We start from the raw sequence: 19,849 nt of genomic DNA, 5'->3' as shown, positions 1-19,849 counted from the left end.
AATCTCAATAATAAAGAGATATAGTGATAAATTAATAAAAGGTTGATACTGATTTGTACACGACAATGTGTATGTCAAATTAATTATGAGTTTTTGAGATTAATTAATTATGAGATTAATTAATAAAATTAATCATAATAAAAATTATGAGTTCATTTTTATGAAATTCTATGTTAATTGTTAAACTTGAATCAATAAAATTCTGCAATTGATTTTGTATTAATTGATGTTAATTAATTATTTAGTGTTGTATTAATTAGTTGCTGACGTGCCGGGCACGTCAGCAACTCGATTTGTAAACTTTTGGCACGCGGACATAAAAAGGTTCGTCACCACTGCACTAGATATTTTACCATGTCGAATACCGCGTGTATCTCGTGGTCTTTTAGTAGGCAGTACTAAAAGAGTACTAAAAGTCTTTTAGTAGGCAGTACTTAAATCTAGTATATTTTGCGATCTCGGGATCAATGTAACCAAACGTTATCCATCATGAAAGCTGTAAGAATGTAAGAATGTCATAAAATTTTGCAAACAAATTTGCAAAATTTTATGCTGTTTCAAATCCTGTAAGGAATCTGTTTTCTTCAGGAACTCAAGGTTGTCGCTGAGGAAGAATTCCGTTCAATTTCTCAGTATTGCAAAAGGACTCTCCGTAAATTTACAAAATATTCACCCGTAGTATAGGATGCGCATCAGCCGAATGTATCACCTTCATTGTAAACCAGAAGTGACCTGAACAGTTTTTGAACTATTCGAATATGATAAGAAGTCGATCGATTTCTCCAGTGTTTGGTCACGCACTAAAGCACATCACACATGTATTTGTACGGACGCATTTTGAAAACGGATATAACTTTCTCGAAGAAAAGCCGTGGTGGTTGGTAAAAGTCGCGTAATTCTACTGCCTTGCGCAATAAAGAATTCCCATGCGGAGCATTTCTTTCAAATATGGACCCCAGAAGATATGAAGAGACAGAAAATCGATGCCTGTAAAACGATACGTATTAATACCGATACGAACTGTAAAAATAAATTTTTACATAAAAACGCATTACATATTGTATGCAACTCACCAGGAAAGAAAGTGCTCAGCTTGAGACGAACACACTTTGATTTTTAATGCGCTCTCCTGGCAGAAAACGAAGTTAATTTTCAAAAGAAACATTTTATACGGTAAACAAACCGCGTTGTATAAGTATCGCGTTATACGAGGATTACCTGTATTGTCGCGGGCCTTATTCCAATGAACCAGCCTTTAAACCTATACACGAGCAGCTGCTAGTCATCGCCCATGTGCACTTTGACTTCACTCTTATGAAACCTCTCTCTCTGTTCAAGAAAATAAACATCGGTAAGATTCCAGACCACTTTTCCACAGACCACTTTTACTCTGACGTGCTGTACACGTGCAGGCACCCTTAATCTACCGCACGTGAAAGAGAAATTCGCGCCAACAAGCTCATTTAAAACCTTCTCGCTTTTACTGGTTTTTATTTTTCTTTTAGCACTCTACTGCGCGTGTGATATCTAATTGGATGGACACTCTTTTGGGGAGCCAATCTGTTTGCAGCTCTCATTTGTTAACAGAAATTCAAAATTAAAGAAAAGAGAGAGTTTAATGAAAACCGTTTAAGAATTTTAGGATAACTAAGATTTTTTGAAATCTAATTCCTGGTGGTTGCTTATACTTTGTGGAAGTTAAAATATTTGCTCTTAATTTAGTACTTAAAACGCCAAGTCATTGATGCTGTAATTCTAGTATTTTTTTTCACTTAATTTTGCTTTTTTAATGAAACATTTTAGATTGCGAATGTTTTATTTATTTTGTTTGCGTGATTTACTGAATTAGGAAAAAATAAGACCATTCTCTTATTTTGTGTATATTTTTTTTTCTTTTGCAAGTCAACGTTTATCAAAGGACGGTGGAATTTCACTTGTCAGCACGGCGAAGACGAATGCTACGGAAACGTTGTTCAAGTAAGTTACTCCAAATGACATCGTTCGGTGCTTCCACGGTTTTCTAAACAGGATACAAAACGTAAATCGATTTAACCTTTGAATATGAAATATAGATAATTAAGAACTCACCCATAAATGGGTCTCGACATTTACGAGAGGAATGACCTTTTCCAGGACATAAAAGAATCATGTGGGGCCCCTAGAATTAAATAAGGTCGGCCATGATCTGCGGAAAACAAAATTTGGCTTTTATGTCACGCGAACCTTAATTAGGCGACGTAATGTTTCTTATGGGGAGGTGGAAACATTAGAATGGGGATAAATTCTACGAAAAGGCTTCGTTCGCTTCAGTGTTCCAATGCACGTATTAATACGAGAAAATTGGCAATAATCGGCGGGGGGGGGGCATTTTCGAAAGCTAACAAGCTGCGGATATCTCTCAGTAAGAACGTCTTAGCTTCTGAGAATTCACGACGATCAATACTGTGAATCGCGCGCGTGAAAGGTTATAAGCGTGTTGACATCGATACTGTTGGGGGGGGGGGGGGGGATTAGATAATGTGAAAACTCTGCTTTCACGCCACAGTTTGAGCACTCCGCAATCGGAAATGGCTCTGCGGGGCGATCCACTTCCTGCATTTACAAACAATCGTCACTTTCTTAATGGAGGTTTCTCGAACACGTTTCAACATTCAGACGCTTTCTTAGGGGAAAGGCGATAACTGAAAGAAAAAGAGAAAAAAAAATAGCTTAATACAGCAGGATGAAGAGCGAGCAGAACATCGTTAGAGAGCAAATCTGGTACGCACACCAGTGCCGACACGATGTCATTCTGCGTACCCTGTGGACAACATTATTCATTTAATTGTTTTGTTTTATTTCTCTTCAGGAGGAAGAATCGTTCTTAAGCGTAGAAATGGGCAGTCCCTTATGGTGAGTGGGTGGTTTCACACGAACGTTTTTCTGCTCATATTCTGACTTTTTTTTTTTTTTCGAGTGGATGGATAGGCAGCTTTCCTCGAGCCGGTTTCCAGGTTAAATGCCATCCTGAAATTGGGTTGTGCCTGCCTCACGGCGCCGCTTAAAAATGACGCGCATTCAGCCATATTGCGTTAGGCGCCGTATTACGGCCAGAAGATATTTTACAAACATGCGGCGTTTAGTGGAATCATTAAGAAAAATAATTAATTTAAAGATAATTTAAATGAATTTAAATTCCTACTCAAACTGCGATAGTAACTTGCTCCCTGCGGTAACAAATACGCCCTCCGCAACAGCTACTACACTGCAGACGCACGAAAAGCAAGTCCTGTAGTTTTATTGAATTTCACTTAAGGTATTTGCATGCAATGGTGATTTGGATTTTTATATAATATAAATAATTTACATAACTGGAGTTCGGACGAAATATTAAAGCATTGTAAAGACTTGGATTTTGAGCAGTGGAAAAACATCTGATGCAATTGATTTATTGAAGAATTAAAAAGAAAAAAAAATGAAGAAATAAAAATTCTCTCAAAAATAATACAAGAGAAAAGTGGTCCTCGCCAAATTTTATCATCTAGATATAACCAGAATCTTGTAGAAATTTATCACAACGTAACCACCGCTCTAAGGATATTGTTAACAATTCCTGATAGCGTAGCAAGTGCGGAAAGAAGTTTTTCCAAGCTTAACTGATTTTTAATTTTTATTTTTAAATTCCATTAAAAAGTTATTTTTAATCGAACAGCAATGACTCAAGAAAGATTGGTTGGTCTAGCAACCATATCGATAGAGGAGGACATGGCTTATAATTTAAACTTAGAAGAGCTTATAAACAGTTTTATTGTGCGATATCCTCGTAGAGCAAACATTTAATTAATATTATTGTGTAATCGTTCAATCCGTGCAGTTTTCTTCAATAGAAAGAGTATGACATGAAAATCTCGATAAATAAAACGAAATCAATAGCACTTTAAGGTAAAGAATCTGAAAGATGCAAACTATTCATCCACAACAAAGTAATAGAAGAAGTGAACAAATTTAAATATCTGGGAAATTACACAAGCCCCCATAGAGAAATCGACATTGCATAAGAAAAGCAGAAATTCCTAGCAGTCATTGGACCTTTGAACAGACACTTCAACAAACAGATGTCGAGAACAATTCAGATAAAACTCTATAAAATAAGAGCCAAACCAGTTCTGAAATAGGGCACTGAAACTTGGACTTGAGGAGAACGAGATAAAAGACAATGGATGCTGCAGAAATGAAGTTCCTAAGACTGCTTGCAGGCCATAAAAGAATAGACAAGATAAGAAATGAAGAAATAAGAAAACAGTTATCCATAATTAACATAACAGAAGACATCGCAAACTATAGAAAGAACTGGAAAACCCCCATAGAAAGAATGCATGAGGCCAGATCGCCAAATATTGCTTGGAAATAAAAACCAAAAAGGGACAGAGAACAAGACCCAAGAGGAGATTGAGAGAAGACTTTTTAAACCCTTGAAAACGTTACAGGCAAACGATTGCCTAATACGGAAAGCCAAGAAGAAGAAGATGTAATCGTTTTGCATTAACGTTTCTCTTGTAATAAAAACAAAACAGCAATTGGAAAGTTTGCTATATTTTTGTCTTATAATCAATCAAGGGCGATATTTAATTGTTTCCCTCAAGGCGCGATCTAGCCTGGCGAAGGTCTTGGGGCTGTGTAAGGACGACGGCAAGTTTCATTGTTATACTGCTACAAATCCCTGCAGGATGACCCTCAGTTCGCTACTCCGTGCCTCACTTCGGAATAATTACACGGTTCAAGCACCCCTCTTGTTGTGAGCAGAAAAGCATCCCAGAAGATGAATGTTTCTTCAATGTCCTTAATATTCTTAGCAGTTGACTTGCTAATGATTGATGCCATATACTGTGCGACCACGGATGCGACACCTCTACGCATGGCAGAAGGCGAATCCATTCCGACAATGGGGTAATCAATGATGAGTGTTTATTATTATACGTCGGAAAATTAGCTTTTCTTTTATGAAAATTCCAGTTTTTAAAGTGGTAACGATTTTGCTTGTACAACAGTTGGAAAATTTTACGTATAAAGCACGTGACTTCTCGTGTTGGTAGTGAATTCGCACATCGCCTTATTCCTTTCTCCCCATCAACATGAATTGACTTTCCTTGGCACATTGCCATCGGAGGGTCTTGCATCTGTGGTCGGACAGTACCTGTATCTATTCCTGGATTGACTTTCTCTGTAGTTTCCATAAACATCTCTATGTATTGCATTTGCGATTCAAATATTTCTATGAATAAATTTAATTATTTATTTATTTTATATATTTTATTTATCTATTTTGCGGTTTAAATGGACAGAGCAGTAGAAGTATTACACGGCACTCACGACTCTAGGCATGAACGCGTGGTTGTACTACCCAAACACAAAACAGTAAAATAAATTCGCTTTTATTTTGCTATCAAGTCGGGTTCGAACTCGTCGGCCTTACCAGCGGTCAATCAAATACCTAAAAAAAGAGATTAAATCCATTACTACTTAGAATATCCTGCCAAGTGGAATCTTTGCCCCCAGGTGAAGATTCTTCAAGTTTAATCCATTGCAGGGCAGACGAATGACGACGATCGTCTCTCTTAGATGAGAATACAGAATTATCATTTTATCTCCTGCATTTAAATTTAAATATTTTTAAATGTATGTAAAGCTCCTAAATGTTAAGGGTTAAACTAAATTAAAGAGTTAAGTTTAAAGCATTGCAATTCCCCTAAATAGTTCACAGGAGAGAGAGAGATTTTGTGCCTTTTTTCTGCAAGCTCGACAACTTGCGAATATGAGCCCAGTATGCGCACGGATATTGTAGAAATCGTCTGTCATTTGACTTTTGGCGAGCCGTAAGTTGACCGTCACTGCCGTAGGGGATTTTGAAGTGTGCGCGTTTTTCCCGGAACCTTTTTTTTTTTTTTTTTTTTTTTTCGGAGTGAAATTGGAGCACTTTCTTTTCTTGCATTTTTCTCGTCGGCCTTTGGTGATCTCCCAATCATTAAAGTACCGCCTTAAGGTACGTGAGCGGCATTATAAACAGTTAGAAGGCATCCAACTAAACGAAATAAATCGCGTTAAAATATCAGATTTCTCCTGATTTCAACCACCGTCAGATTGTGGGTTCTTTCTGACAATCTCACACTAAAAAAAAAAAAATTCGCTTATTTTAATTCGAGTTATGAGATTTTGATTAACTCCATTACTTATGCGATTAACTGAGCCATCAATGCAACATTTTTTTTTTCAGTCGGAATTTTTTTCAGTTACAAAACCAAAATTATTGTAAGTCGATAGGAATGATTTTAACGAATTTAACGCTATTATAGCTTATTAGCTATTTTGAAATTTCTATTTTTTTCCGCCACTAGTGTGTAACAGTTTCTTTTTTTTATTTTTTTTTTATTTCATTTATTTATTTTTAAACATGTCGAATTTCAACTTTCTGAAAAGTCCCAAACTGCCCCAGGAAAGAGAGGAGTTTTAATTACAGGTTGATCCCTTTATCGTATACAATATTTTATTTATTTAGCTAGTTAGTTTTATATCTGACCCTCACACGACAGGCCACAAGACCTACGGCACACGAGTGCCATGCAACCATGTAAGTTTCTCCCAATTTCCCAATCCATGGCCTGAATTCAGAGGTGGGTGGCGAAAGCGAGAACATCAGCTGTAGATTGCGAGTGGCCGAATCCATACTGTTGGTCACTGATTATATTGGTAGATCTCTAGATGGTTCAAGAGTTGGCTGTTCATGACCTTCTCCATAATTTCTGAGAGAACAGAAACGTGAGTAATTGGACGGTAGTTGGCTCGTTGACTTTGATCACCTTTCTTTGGGATGGACTGGATGTGGACATGTTTCCATGTTGTCAGGCAGATGCCAGTTGAATAGGATAGATTGAAGGGGTAATGTTAGTTATGAGGCACAATGGGTAGGATACCATCAGGACCAGATATCTTGTTTGTGTTCAGGTTATCATGGATTCTTTGGATTTCTTTTTAGCAGAAGACTATGGATGACACGGAGGAAGCCGTTCTTTGTGGAGTGGAGGAAACTTTGCCCAGGTCATCAATGCAGGAATTAGAAGAGAAGACTGATGCCAGTAAGTCGGCCTTGTCTTTAGATGAGGTAACTACAGGGCCATCTGGTGTGAGTGTAGTGGAAACCTGGGTGTGCAGAGGTCATGTCTAATGGCCTTGGCAAGGGACTAGAAGGAGCGACAGCCATTTGGCTCTTTGAGAGTCTCATTTGGACTTGGTGATGATTCTTTTACAACTGTTGTGGCTACAGTATAGGCAGAGAGAGCAGCTGGAGTTTTGTTTTTGAGCCATTCATTGTATACAGAGTTTTTTCTTTTACTGCGTTGGTGCACAATTTTGGACACCATGACTTAAATGAGAGGATTTGAACTGGAATAAGGGATGAAGGTCTTCATTCCTGTGATCATGATTTCGGTTATTCGGTCTCAGCAAGTGTTTAGATCAAAAGAACGGAAGCAGTAGTTGGAACAGGTAAATGAGGAATAGAAGTCACGGATGTCGTTCTGTTTGGTATCCTTGTAGTGTCGAAGGACACGAGACTGTGAACTGATGGGTGGAAGCTGTTCTGTGGCAAAAGAGACTTGTATGAGGTTGTGGTCCGAGTTACCAAGAGGAGAACTAATAACCACAGTATACTTGTAAGGAGAGCTTGTTAGGAAGATGTCACGTGTGTTTGCAAATTTGAGGGATTAATTATTCTGGTAGGAAGATTGATGAGCTGTGATCAGAATCTATGCCTGCCTGATTAGTGAAACAGGAAAAGTGAAGCCAGTATGAGTTGTAAACGAAGTTCCCAAGAAGGATGACCTCGTTATTGGGATAATTTGACTGCAGAGTCAAGGCTAGAGAGAGAGAGAGAGTTGAAGAGATCAGAGTAGTTAACAGAAATTGGAGAGAGAGAGAGAGAGAGAGAGCATATGAAAAGGAAAAGTTGATTTGTTAGGGATATTTTGAGGTAATCAGATCAAACAGAAGGGATTCGAGGTTTTGCATTCTCCAGCATGGTATGTCGGTTCTGATGAACGCACCTACCGACCTTGTGGCAGGAAGAATTGCTTATTTTGGGCAGTTGAGGTGAACTGTTGTTCTTGAGGTTCTGATAGGAATGGTAATTCTGGGTTTAGATGACCCTGGGTGATGGTGGTGCACATGCCACGGATGTTGGTCAAGCGGATGTTAAAACTTATTTTTGGTAAGAATTCGTTGTTGGGTTGGATTTCGAATGCTTTTTTGGGGTTGGACTTTTCATGTTTTCATGTACTTTTTTGTTTGGATTTTTTATATGGGATTTTTCTAGAGATAATTTTTGCGATCTGCAGTAAAGTCGCATTTCTTTGGGTTGGGGTCCATTGTATTTGGCGAGGAACAGATGGCAGACTCGCAAACATACCTCCCACACAGAGGGAATTCGGGCTCCTAGCCACACATGGTCTCGACAGTTCCACCTCCAGTCATGAACTGACAAAATATGTGGTTGCAGCTTTCGACACTAGCTGATCAGGAAGCTTCCAGATTCGTTACCAACTAGTTCGGTCTCGCGAACTGTTACCAGCTGCTTGCCTGCGGAATCGTTTTACTGCTGTTCCCTCCAATAGGTGAAGGATCTGGGGGACAGTTTATAAAAATTCCACTAATAGTACTAATAAAATAAATAAAAAAGTAATAAAATAATATACAGCATACACCACTTGGAAAGAAGTCAGTGGACCCCTTCCCCGTGGACAAGGTGCATTGCATCATATAACGAATCACGTGTTTGTAGCTGGTATGAATTAGGGGCATATGAAGCTCCCAAGTCAGTGCAATGTCTCCAGATGAAATGGCTGCGAGAAGGGAACTCACCAGTGGCGGCCGGTGAAACTTTTAAGTGGAGGTGCTGCATATACAAAGTAAGGAAATTAATTCATTTTTTCCTAATCAGTAACCAATTTATTAATAAGTAAATTGACATAGTGGAGATTGAACTGCCCACTCAGTCTCCAAAAGTTAGATAGGACTAAAGCGGCCTCGCTTACTCCCTAAATACGGGAATAAAAAGGCGTTAGCTGATTTTTTAGGAGAAAGAGTAACCTGTGTAGCTCAGTGGATGTGGTGTTTGCACACCACGGTGCTTGACCGCACAAAGGAAGACTTCTTGGTTTCGAATCTAGTCGGTGACTAGAAAAATTTTCAAAGCCATTTTTCGACCGGTTCCCGAGTTAGTCGATCTCTGGCACGGGCAAGCGGGCAACCATATGCCCCTGTAAACTCAAGAAAATCGACCCTAGAACCCACATTATTTCACACATTAAATATGAGAGGTAGGGATAGGGACCACGAGATGGCGGCACTTGTTGATCCGTCTCTCTTCACTGCGTCTTTTAATTAGTGATGGCCTTGGGTCAGCTATCTCTGATTGGGTACCAGTGGAGATTGAATTGCCCACTCAATCTCCAAAAGTTAGATAGGGCTAAAACGGCGTCATCTACTCTCTATATACGGGAATCAAAATGCGTTAGCTAATTTTTTTTTTAAAACATTGCTTTATTAAAAATATTTCACCCTCACCACGAACAAACACCAATAATAAAAGTTTCGTACACAGAAATAACGCGCGCAAGCATACAATATATCTGTAGCGACACTGCTCAACGAGCAGTATCGGATTCACTTGTTACATGCAGTGACAAGTGCAAACGAATATCGTCGAGTCTATCCGGAACTGTGGTCTGTGGATGTGGATAATCCGGGATAATATATTTCGATAGCTCTTAACACGTTACAATTCGTAGCGCGATTCTAACAGCGGATCGCCCAACCGACTCTTGCATCCACTAACGAACGATTATTCTCACACTAGATGACAAGTTTAGAAACATCACATTAATCAACAATAAGAAGCATTTCGTGTAATTCCCCCTAATTTATATTCCGACAGATAACTATTGGTATGCGTCAGTATTACTGTGATGCTGAAAATGCGCCGATGTGGTTTGGAGGAAAAAAAAATCCGTGAATATATCGAGTAGTGGTAGTACTGAAGCAAATGAATGAAAATTCCCAGTAAAAATAACGCTGGTCTCAAGCTGAAAAGAGAGGGAGGGGAGAGAAGCAAAATGTTTTGAATACATTGAGTTCTGAAACAACAGAATATACACTGCAGCAAAGAGGTGAAAAGAACTGCAGCTGATATCGCAGCCATATTTCATCCACAGGTCGAGAAATTGGTTTACAGTTGGACGTGTGTTGGTAACACAAATATATGTGATGAGAATCCCACTGGCGAAATGCCGTAAACCTTATTAGTACCATGGTGTACGAAAGGACCAATAACTTTTTTTTTTTTTTTTTTACCGGCAGGAATCTCTGCTATAAAGACCAAACGTGGAAACTTTTCAAGCCACTTCGGACGTCCAATATATGAGCAGCTCACACCGTGCAGTGGGAATATCCGCTGCCTAAAATCCATATTTCAAATTCGATAAAATGTGTGATGTCGTTCTCTTAAAAATTCAGCCTCTCTCTCTCTCTTCTTCGTAAAATACGTCTGAAAATTAATGAACAGCGAAAGTCATTAAATCTTTAAGACGGTATTGCTATCAATATTCATAAAATTATGCTAAACGTAAATATGGTACCCCCATAATTCAATGATGTTTGCATTTTCTGTGGGAAAATTGCATTAAATATTCTTAACGTTTTTTTTTTTTTTATCTTTTTTTTCAGACATGCGCACTTCATCTTCTGAGAAACACCAACACCAGTCTTGCATTCATCCGCTGCATGTGCTTTGCGTTCCATCCTCAGACTGCAGGGAAAAAGGTAAGAAATCCACTTCTGTCGAAACGCGAATGGGTGCAGATAAGAAAAGAAACTGTGGAGACGAGGACTCTTCTTATTACTCGATTTCATTTTGTTCCTTCTTTGTGATACCCACTCACTCATTAAAATCCAAAAATATGGTAGTTCCATAATATTAAAAAAAAAAAAAAAAAAACAGCAGTGAAAATCCGTGCAGCCTCAGTTCCATAAAGGACAGCTTTCGTCTTCTGTCGTTTTAAATTAATATCACTTCACTCTAATTTAATTAAGTTTCTTTACAAGATTGTTACTTTCGTTCGTAAAGGAAGCTTCCCTGACGATGTCGACAGCTTCTCCAAGCCATTTCAGTCTGAGTGCTTATTCCAAATGGCACTTCAGACAATTGCGTGTTGTGTCACAACTCTTTGAAATTGCCAGATTTAAGTGCGTGTTTATGTATCAACGGTTTAAAACATTTTGATTAGAGGGGGGGGGGGATTTCAACGCCTCCGTGCATTCTTTAGTTCAGCTCTTCCACAACTGTGGGCTGCGACCCCCTTGGGGGCCGTTAGTTTTGTTGAGGGGGAGGCGTGAAATAATGAAAACAAATTTAAAATGTTTTAAGACTAAGTGTGCCATGTCACATGTGTATGTAAGATGCTAAAAATGTAATATTTGCATTTCAGTTTTGTAATCTTCCCCGTGTACGTTTTGTATTGAATATAAATACAATATCATCCATAAGTTTGGGAAGCGCTGCTCTAGTCCATCGGTTCCCATTCGGTGGTACGCGTACCCCTGTTTGTGCTGGGCCGTTCAGGGGTACACAAACAATAATCAATAATGGCGGAAAAACAAGTAAAGTAAACTATTTTCATTAAGACAGGCACTGAACAAAAGTGTCAGTATTAAAAACAGCCATTTTGAAAACAATTTATAGAAATGGGTACGCAAAGGCTGGGAACCGCTGCTTTACTCGGATGAATGGCGTGCAGCATTTGAAAGAATAGTTTGACCGGCAAAGAATGCCGCGTTTGAATCCCGTCAAGACTTTTTTTTGGGGGTGGGAGGGAGAATGTTTGGCTGAGGCCGAATTAGTTGATCTGAAATGGAACAAACGCCACTGATTTTTGTTTACAGAAACGAGAGTTTTTTTTTTTCCTCACAAAAATAGCCGCAAGCAACAAACCATATCACATTTAGGTTTATCTATCTCCGCAGTAATTCTACACGGATTCCAAATTCGAATCGCCAAATTTTATTATTATTATTATTATTTATTTATTTAGCGATCCCACTGTTAAAAATCTACCAGCACAGTCCTCCCTGGGTGTTTGACTCAGGGTATAATGCCAGCAGAAATATGGAAACGAACCACCTGTTGATGCCGTTAACGAACGATTACCTTTTATTATTTAAGCACAATTTTCGTATTAAGTTTAACTTCAGAAAAGAAAACCGCTAAAAGGTAGAATTACCAACTCCTTCGCTCACTTTCTGAAGTAGTTTTCATAAGTTTTCCAGCTACAAGTTACTGAGTGATCAACGAGCGCATGCAGTTCTTGTGTGTCGGTGAAGAAGAGGCAGCGCGAGCCAAAGCAGCACACAGGGATATGCTGCTTGGGCTCGGAAGGGGAAGGCGAATTTTTAGTTAACGGAACGAACTACCTCGCAAGAAATGAAAGGAGAAAATTGCGTGACATGCATTACGGCCGACGCCTGCTTATTCTTTTCATAAAATGAGTGTTGAGCAGCCAACCTACGAACTCGACCGCGCCCCACTTACTCGAAACCCTTTGGAAAATTTTGAGCCGATTTCAAAAAGGGGTTATTTCTCCGTTCTTCGGATTGAAATTGTTTTCTAAAAGAAGCTGTTTAGCCCAAACGCTTTCAATATTGGAGGGCGGCGATCAGTCACTGTAGCTGACCCAAGGTTATCAATGATTTTCATTGACATCCGGGGAGGCGATCCCGGCAGACAACTGTTGCCATTTCGTGGTTGCCAAACCTAATATGTCATCTAAAATGGAGAGAATTCTGAATGTTCGTTTTGTTTGCTGACTCCAGAACCTGTTGGGGAAAAAAAAAAAAAAAAAAAAATCCCTATAAAGGTTCCTGTGGTCAGCAGCCAGAATCAAACTTATAACGATCTTCCTGCTGGCAGTCTACAGCTGGGAAGAAAACGTCATATCGGCAGGATGTTGGAAACGTTTTATAGGAAGAGTTAATGCGCTTCATATTTCTGAAAGATTTCTCAATTTCTCGATCTCTTCAAATTGAGAAACGCGTCGATATGATGACTGTTAATAATCTCTAAGAATCCAATGGATATCCCTTTCTTTGTCTGTGACTGCTGCTCAAAGAAGGTTTCAACGAAATTTGAAAGTGGAATCGTCTATATTAGCACTCGTGTTTCTTTTTTTTTAGTTTAAGGAATAGACGGGTATTAAACGTTAATTGACTTTTTTTTTTAATTTTAATACTTCAAAATACGTAAGTTAAATCATCACCAAAAAAGTTAAACACAAAGATTCTTATTACAGTTTAAATGCTGGCTTCATTACTCAAAGAGATCGCGTCTCGACTAATTGACTGCAAGTTCGAACCTTGTGGGCAGGAATGTTTGTAAATGTGTTCAAGTGGTACCGAATTTCCTCGTTGTATGTGTGTCCTAGTGGCTTTGCGCTTCGCAACCATATGCCTGGGGAAGGAGTGTCCTAGGTTCGATTCCCGTCCACGACGTGAGGAGCTCAAGGATCTTCCTCAGCCATAGCCAAGTTAGCCGGTCTTGGGCGTGGGCAGCAGGGTTTTTTCCGCCAGTTTATCTGGGGTTTTTCATCCCGCAAACCGGCCCCGTGAACACACAGGTTACAGTCATAAATACTTACGGCAAGGAAGGCAACGGGAAACCACCTTGCTCATAATCATCTCTCCCTAGAATGGTAGCATTTAGCTACCCTCCCGCGGCCGTATGGCAGATGGGAACCAGAAGAAGATGTGTGTGTGGGAGGAGAGGAGGGAGAGAACACAGAGCTGTCGTAACCCACTAAGCAACTACGACAATGTCTGGGGACATCAAGCTTGAAGTTAACAAAAATGGAAGCCCCTAAAAATTATTAACTGGATATATTTTATTATTTTATTTCTTGTTTCTAAAATTCAGATTGGATTAATGAAACAATCACCATAACATGGACACTCGGGAACATTCCGATAGCCTTTTATTTGCTTGTTCGCAATCGTTTATGACTACATATGGAGATGCATTTTTTTGTCTAAGCAGTGCATGTGCATGTAGTCAGTAAGTAATATTCGTGAGATATATTTATGTATGGCATTATTATCTTCTCTAACCCATCGCAACCAAACGTAGCAAAATATTAATATTAAAGTCAATAAAATCAACACTAGAAATGTTGGCACTAAGACATTCATTTAGTGAGCAGCTCTTGTGAGCTTCACGCGCGATTTCGATTCTTAATACGAACGTTATTGAGGATGAACTTACTATATACAGTACGTAAATTACCAAAAGAAAGGATGACGCGAGGATAGAATGACAAGATGTTAAAAAGTGCTATAGTCATGTGATAATTAGGAACGCATGGGGGGCAGCAGTTTATCTCGGTTTTTTTTATTCCCCTTCTTCAGTGTGATAATTTCGATAATTGGTAAAATATGCTGTCACGGGCGTTCTGCAAACTGCTCCATACCATACAACTCAGTTCCTTTGTTACACCTGCCTGTACGTGGGAAACTGCATGCATGGTCATTAACACAGCAATAAATAAGGCTTAGCCAATGGACAAAACAGCGCATGCTCGTTACGATGTAAAAGTAAAGGGACAGTTTAACAAGGAGAATTTAGTAAACTGAAAATAAAATTAATTAAACTAATAAATTATACATCTGCATCACAGTGCAGTGAAGTACTTATACAATTAAGAGATTTTCGCATGAAGGGGATATGAATAGTGTATTGGAAATGAAATGAAAAAAAAAAAAAAAAAAAAACGAATAACTAAATCATGAATACGTGTGTGTGTGTGTGTTTTATATATACACACATATATATTTAGCAGTCGCGGCCCGTACTGCGAGACTGCAGCACCCCCAAAGAAAAAATGAAAAAGTAAAATTTTGTTTGTTTATAAATAATAACAACGCTTACAACATTATATAAATGCAGTACAACATGTTAAAGGTTACAGCTTATGTTTCGACATTGATTGAATAGTTAATAATTGGAATTGTTCGATTAACGCTGTAGATTATGAAACCAAAAATGCACGCCGATATTCGTTTGCGCTTGTCATTGCTATTGATACGAAACTTTCATTATTATTGATGTTTGTTCGTAGTGAGGATGAAATATTTTTAATAAAGCAATTTTTTAATATGTAAATTTATTTATTAATAAATTAGTTACTGATTAGGAAAAAAAGTTTTTTTTTTATATGCAGCATCCCCACTTAAAATTTTCACCGGCCGACACTGATATATACACACACACACACCTGTATATTGCATATACATACAACGAAATCGTTAGATTATTTGTGACTTTCGAAATTAGAATTTTAAATCATTACGGTGATTTTGTTTCAATTGATTACAAAATTGTTGAGCACTCTTTGAAGAGCTCCTCAAATTTCGAAGAACTTATAAAGATTATAAAGATTTTTGTGATGATAAGCATTCTGTTGCAATTAGGAATTCCATGTTCTCCAAGTGCAGATTGGGGAATACACACACGGACATATATATATATATGGGTTGTACATATACGGGATATGCAAATTTCATGCAAAAGATATAATTTAATATTAAATTGTCTTTTAAACTGCCTCTTTACTTTTGCATCGTAACCAGCAATTTGTCCATTGACTAAGCATGTTTATTACGGTGTTAATGAACATGTTTTCAATTTCCCGAGGAATCCAGTAAGATAGTGCTACTGTCCGGAGAGCGATAGAAAAAGAGCTCGCGGTAATATGTACTTTCATTATCATTCTTTTCTCTCCTGCAACTGTCCGTTCATTTGGTGTCTTCGCTCTGATGATATCCCACGACATGTAAGTGTTTTACATTAAATTTCTTATTTTAATTTTCCGTAACTTATGTGTGTAGTAAGTTCATCGAGGTTCTCACGCGAATTTTCTAATTCGTGAGGTTCCGATTCCTTCTTTTTCAAATTTTGAAATTGGATGTTTACAAAAAAGTAATTATATGAAAACGAAAATGTTTATTATTAATAAAATATTAATATTACATTTCATTGCAAAATTATAAAAAAAAAACACGCTTAAAGGAAATGATTCACGCTGCTCCAAACATGTGATGCAGAGTATAAGAAAAAAACGTGAAGCGAAAGCTGTCAGCTACTCAAGTAAGTCTTCTTATCTTCTCTTTGAGAAGCTAGGCAGCAATCCCGAAGAGTTACAGAAAATTCAAGAAGAAACGAAGAGAAAATTGTGAAGACATTCAGAATCATTTAGCCAGGAACTGGACCGCGGGAGGCATTGAATGAAACCTTTACAGAAATATGTGCAACTGTAATTACAGTCGTGCGAATAGCATTAACCATTCCGGTAATTACGCATTGTTGGTACCAAAAGAGGTTTCCCAAGCTTAAATTCATAACAAAATCATTTGAGATCACCAGTGGCCGACCGAAGATTATCGAGTTTGGCAATTTACAATGAATTTTAGATTTAGGAAAACTCGATGATTTTGCATTAAGAAAGGCCTCTGAAGTAAATCTTAATTATTGCTTATTTGCTATCATTATAATGGTTGTATTTTGTCTAATTATTTAAAAAATATTTTGTTGATATTCTTACCGTAAAACTTGTGTTTTAAAATGTTGAAATCACTTGTTCAAGTATATAAACAACAATTTTTTTTTCATATTTCTTGGAATTTGGAGGCGGCAGAATAGTGCTCACCCAGGAGCAGCAAATTTCTTACCGGCAGCTCTCAGGGGACAGAATCCTGCTAATTGCATATCTGTGAAGGCTTAAAATTACAGCTGCGCTCATTTGTATTTCCAGATTATCCGACCAGTCACCAATCCACGGTACTGATGTACGATACGTTTACAAACTTTCAAAGACGATATGCGCATTAAAAAAAAAAAAAGGCGGTCCTTCACCTTATTTGATATTGAAGGAACAGTTGAGGATTGTAGTGTAAGGCAGCGTTGTATTTACGCCATTGATATTGTTGTGTGAATTTTATTTCAGTGCAGCATTTTAGTGTTGTTTGAAGGGGATGATAAACTCATTTATACTTCACCAAAAGAGAAGTAAAACGAACGAACGAACGATAAAATCTATAAAATAAATCACCGCCGAAATTGCTCTTCACGCGAGTTCCTTGAATACACAAGAAGCGGGATAATAAATATCCAACCCAAACTCAAACTAATTTTTTTCTCAGTAATGTTGTATAAACCAGTTTTCAAAAGAGCACACGACAATGTCACAATATTAAAGAAATAAATATTCATACAATCACTGCAGAATATTCTCTGGAGAGAATTTCCTGCTGAGTATTGCATTTAATCCATTTATGCAAGGCCTACTTCAGAAGAGGACAAGAAAAAAGGTGAAAGAAGAAGTTGGGTTGAAGTATGAGGATTGTCAGGATCAGATTTTTATAATTCTAAGAATATAACAAGGATCTGCACTTCATTTTTTTGGACCTGAAATGGCATATGACAAAGTGTCAAAAGGAAAGCCGTTCAAAACGCCACATTGATGTGGTGCAAATGGAACGTTATATCGCGAATGCAGTCAGTCCATGTCAGAGATGTAAGGCAGAAGCGAAGGAAGAAGGTGAAAATGGTTTGGTGTTCAATGAGGTGTGCGACAAAGGTGCACGTTACTTCCACTGTTATTCGTCATCCGAATGGATCACATTTTCAGGGAAAGGAGCATTAAGTCCGATAATTAAACTGGAGATGGTGTTTAGTTTATACAGATGACAATCTTCTCCCCCCCCCCTCTCTTTCAAGATCCTAAGCCAGGCAGCCTGTTGTGGCATCCGCCTAGCCTGTCGTCAGTCAACCCGTGTTCCTTCGGCTCTCTGGCTTGTAATTCATCATCTTCAAGAGTATTCCATCATCTGTCATTCGCTGCAAATGCCCTTCCTAGTTTCGTATATTTCTGTTTCCACTGTTGGTGCGGTTTATTTCTTTCGCTATGCCTTTCATTTTTTACCCGGTCTTGGGTAACCTGTCGTCATTCCTCATATCTGCCACTTTTGCTGCACTGATAACACTGGCCAACAAAAAAAAAAAAAAAAAATTTCTGCTGATTATGATCTGACACTTGTTTTTTACTGATTTGGGTGCGCTGATTTCAAATATCAAACCCATTTTTCTCTATCACGTCAGGTTTTTCCTCTATGGCATTTTCTTTTTGCTAATTTGTAAGTTTTTGATAGTTTTAAGGAGGTAGTACTATTTAGAGGATCAAAAAAATCGATTTTTTAATATTATTTTCTGAAAGTATGTACGTTTAAAAATCTGTTCCTAACTTTTTATCAAAAAATTCGAAAAATTCCCGAAGATATAGCCTATTATTCAAAACGGTGCGCAGATCAGAATCGGAGCGCTCACCGCTCTCTCGCTTGTTAGTAAACGAATAAATGTGTAAGAACCTGCAACAGCACGTACTGGCGCTTTGAATGCGAGAGAGGCCGATAACCGACCTAATACATTTAGGTGATGAAAAGTAGGCGATGACAACTGCCTAAAACAAATGAATGCTATATGCGTCATAGCGGACAAACAAAATGATCGAAATCAGTCAATCGTTAATCGATCATGAAAGTATGATGAGCGCTTATAACGTTTCAGTAAAGTCTCTGGTTTTTTTTTGTCTTGTTAATTGCATGTTAGTCGTCAGTGAACAAAATACATCATGTCTACTACTCGAAAATGCGTCAATAGTGTAGATTCCTTCTGCTACATTTGTGGCAGCTTTACTGTTCCCAGTCAAAGGACAAATATCACTGATTTCGTTAAGAAAGTGTGCTTTGCATACTTTGACGTAAAAATTGCAGATCAGGACAAGTCATGGGCTCCAAATAAAGTGTGTAAGTCATGTGTAGAAAATTTACGACAGTGAAGCAAGGGAAAACGCCAAAAATTAGCTTTTGGCATTCCAATGATTTGGCGTGAACTGAAAAATCACGTAGATGATTGCTATTTTTGTTTAGTTCAGACTTCTGGTTATAATAAGAATAAGAAAAACATTGTGTATCCAAATCTCGACTCAGCAATTCGGCCAGTTGCTCATTCCAATGAAATAGCCGTGCCAATTTATAAAGGACTTCCTTTACTTGAGAACGAGCATGATCGGGATTATCTCAGATGTTCTTGAGGAGCAAGACCCGGATGTTGATTTAGACAATGAAAATTTAATTTCTAGTTCTGGACCGCAACGTTTTACTCAAGCGGAATTGAATGACTTAGTAAGAGATTTGGGCCTATCAAAGGAATCATCGGAATTGTTAGCTTCAAGATTAAATGAAAAAACTTACTGGAGCAAGATACGAAGATAACTTTTTATCGTAGCAGGGAAAGTAATCTTGTACAATATTTTAAACACGAGTGTGGGTTTGTTTACTGTAACAACGTGTCAGGTTTACTAACTGAAATGAGTGTTGTACAATATCATCCAAATGAGTGGCGTTTATTTATCGACAGTTCAAGCAGAAGTCTCAAGTGTGTCTTACTACACAATGGGAATGTATATGGCTCAATTCCTATTGGCTATTCAGTCCACTTAAAGGAAACATATGAGGATATTAAAAAGGTTCTGAAGTTATTAAAATATACAGACCATAACTGGATCATCTGTGTGGATCTTAAAATGGTGAACTTTTTACTTGGCTTTCAAAGAGGATATACAAAGTTTCCGTGTTTTCTATGCTTCTGGGATAGTCGAGCTAGAAACCAACACTGGAGTCAGAAACAATATCCTTAAATGTTGGAGAACAGAAAGTTATAAAT

At 38.0% G+C, this 19,849-nt stretch overlaps 1 protein-coding gene across 2 annotated transcripts in view; it reads left to right on the top strand.

The window, feature by feature from the left end:
• The window catches only part of LOC150101250 (gamma-interferon-inducible lysosomal thiol reductase-like), a 62,625-nt gene that overhangs the window by 28,899 nt on the left and 13,877 nt on the right, over nt 1-19,849 (top strand). The window contains exons 3-4 of one of the 2 annotated variants that reach the window (XM_090401566.1): nt 1,903-1,977; nt 10,753-10,848. In XM_090401566.1, coding sequence (XP_090257692.1) covers nt 1,903-1,977; nt 10,753-10,848 — 171 coding nt within the window. The remainder of the gene's footprint in view (nt 1-1,902; nt 1,978-10,752; nt 10,849-19,849) is intronic. The other variant, XM_090401567.1, reaches the window with a different exon arrangement.

Source organism: Typopeltis vanoorti, chromosome 12, assembly GCF_054136105.1.
Source record: "Typopeltis vanoorti isolate ZY-2024b chromosome 12, IOZ_Tvanoo_1.0, whole genome shotgun sequence".
NCBI lineage: Eukaryota > Metazoa > Arthropoda > Arachnida > Uropygi > Thelyphonidae > Typopeltis > Typopeltis vanoorti.
Note: the sequence above shows the minus strand (reverse complement) of the source record. Positions and strands in the feature narration are given on the sequence as shown.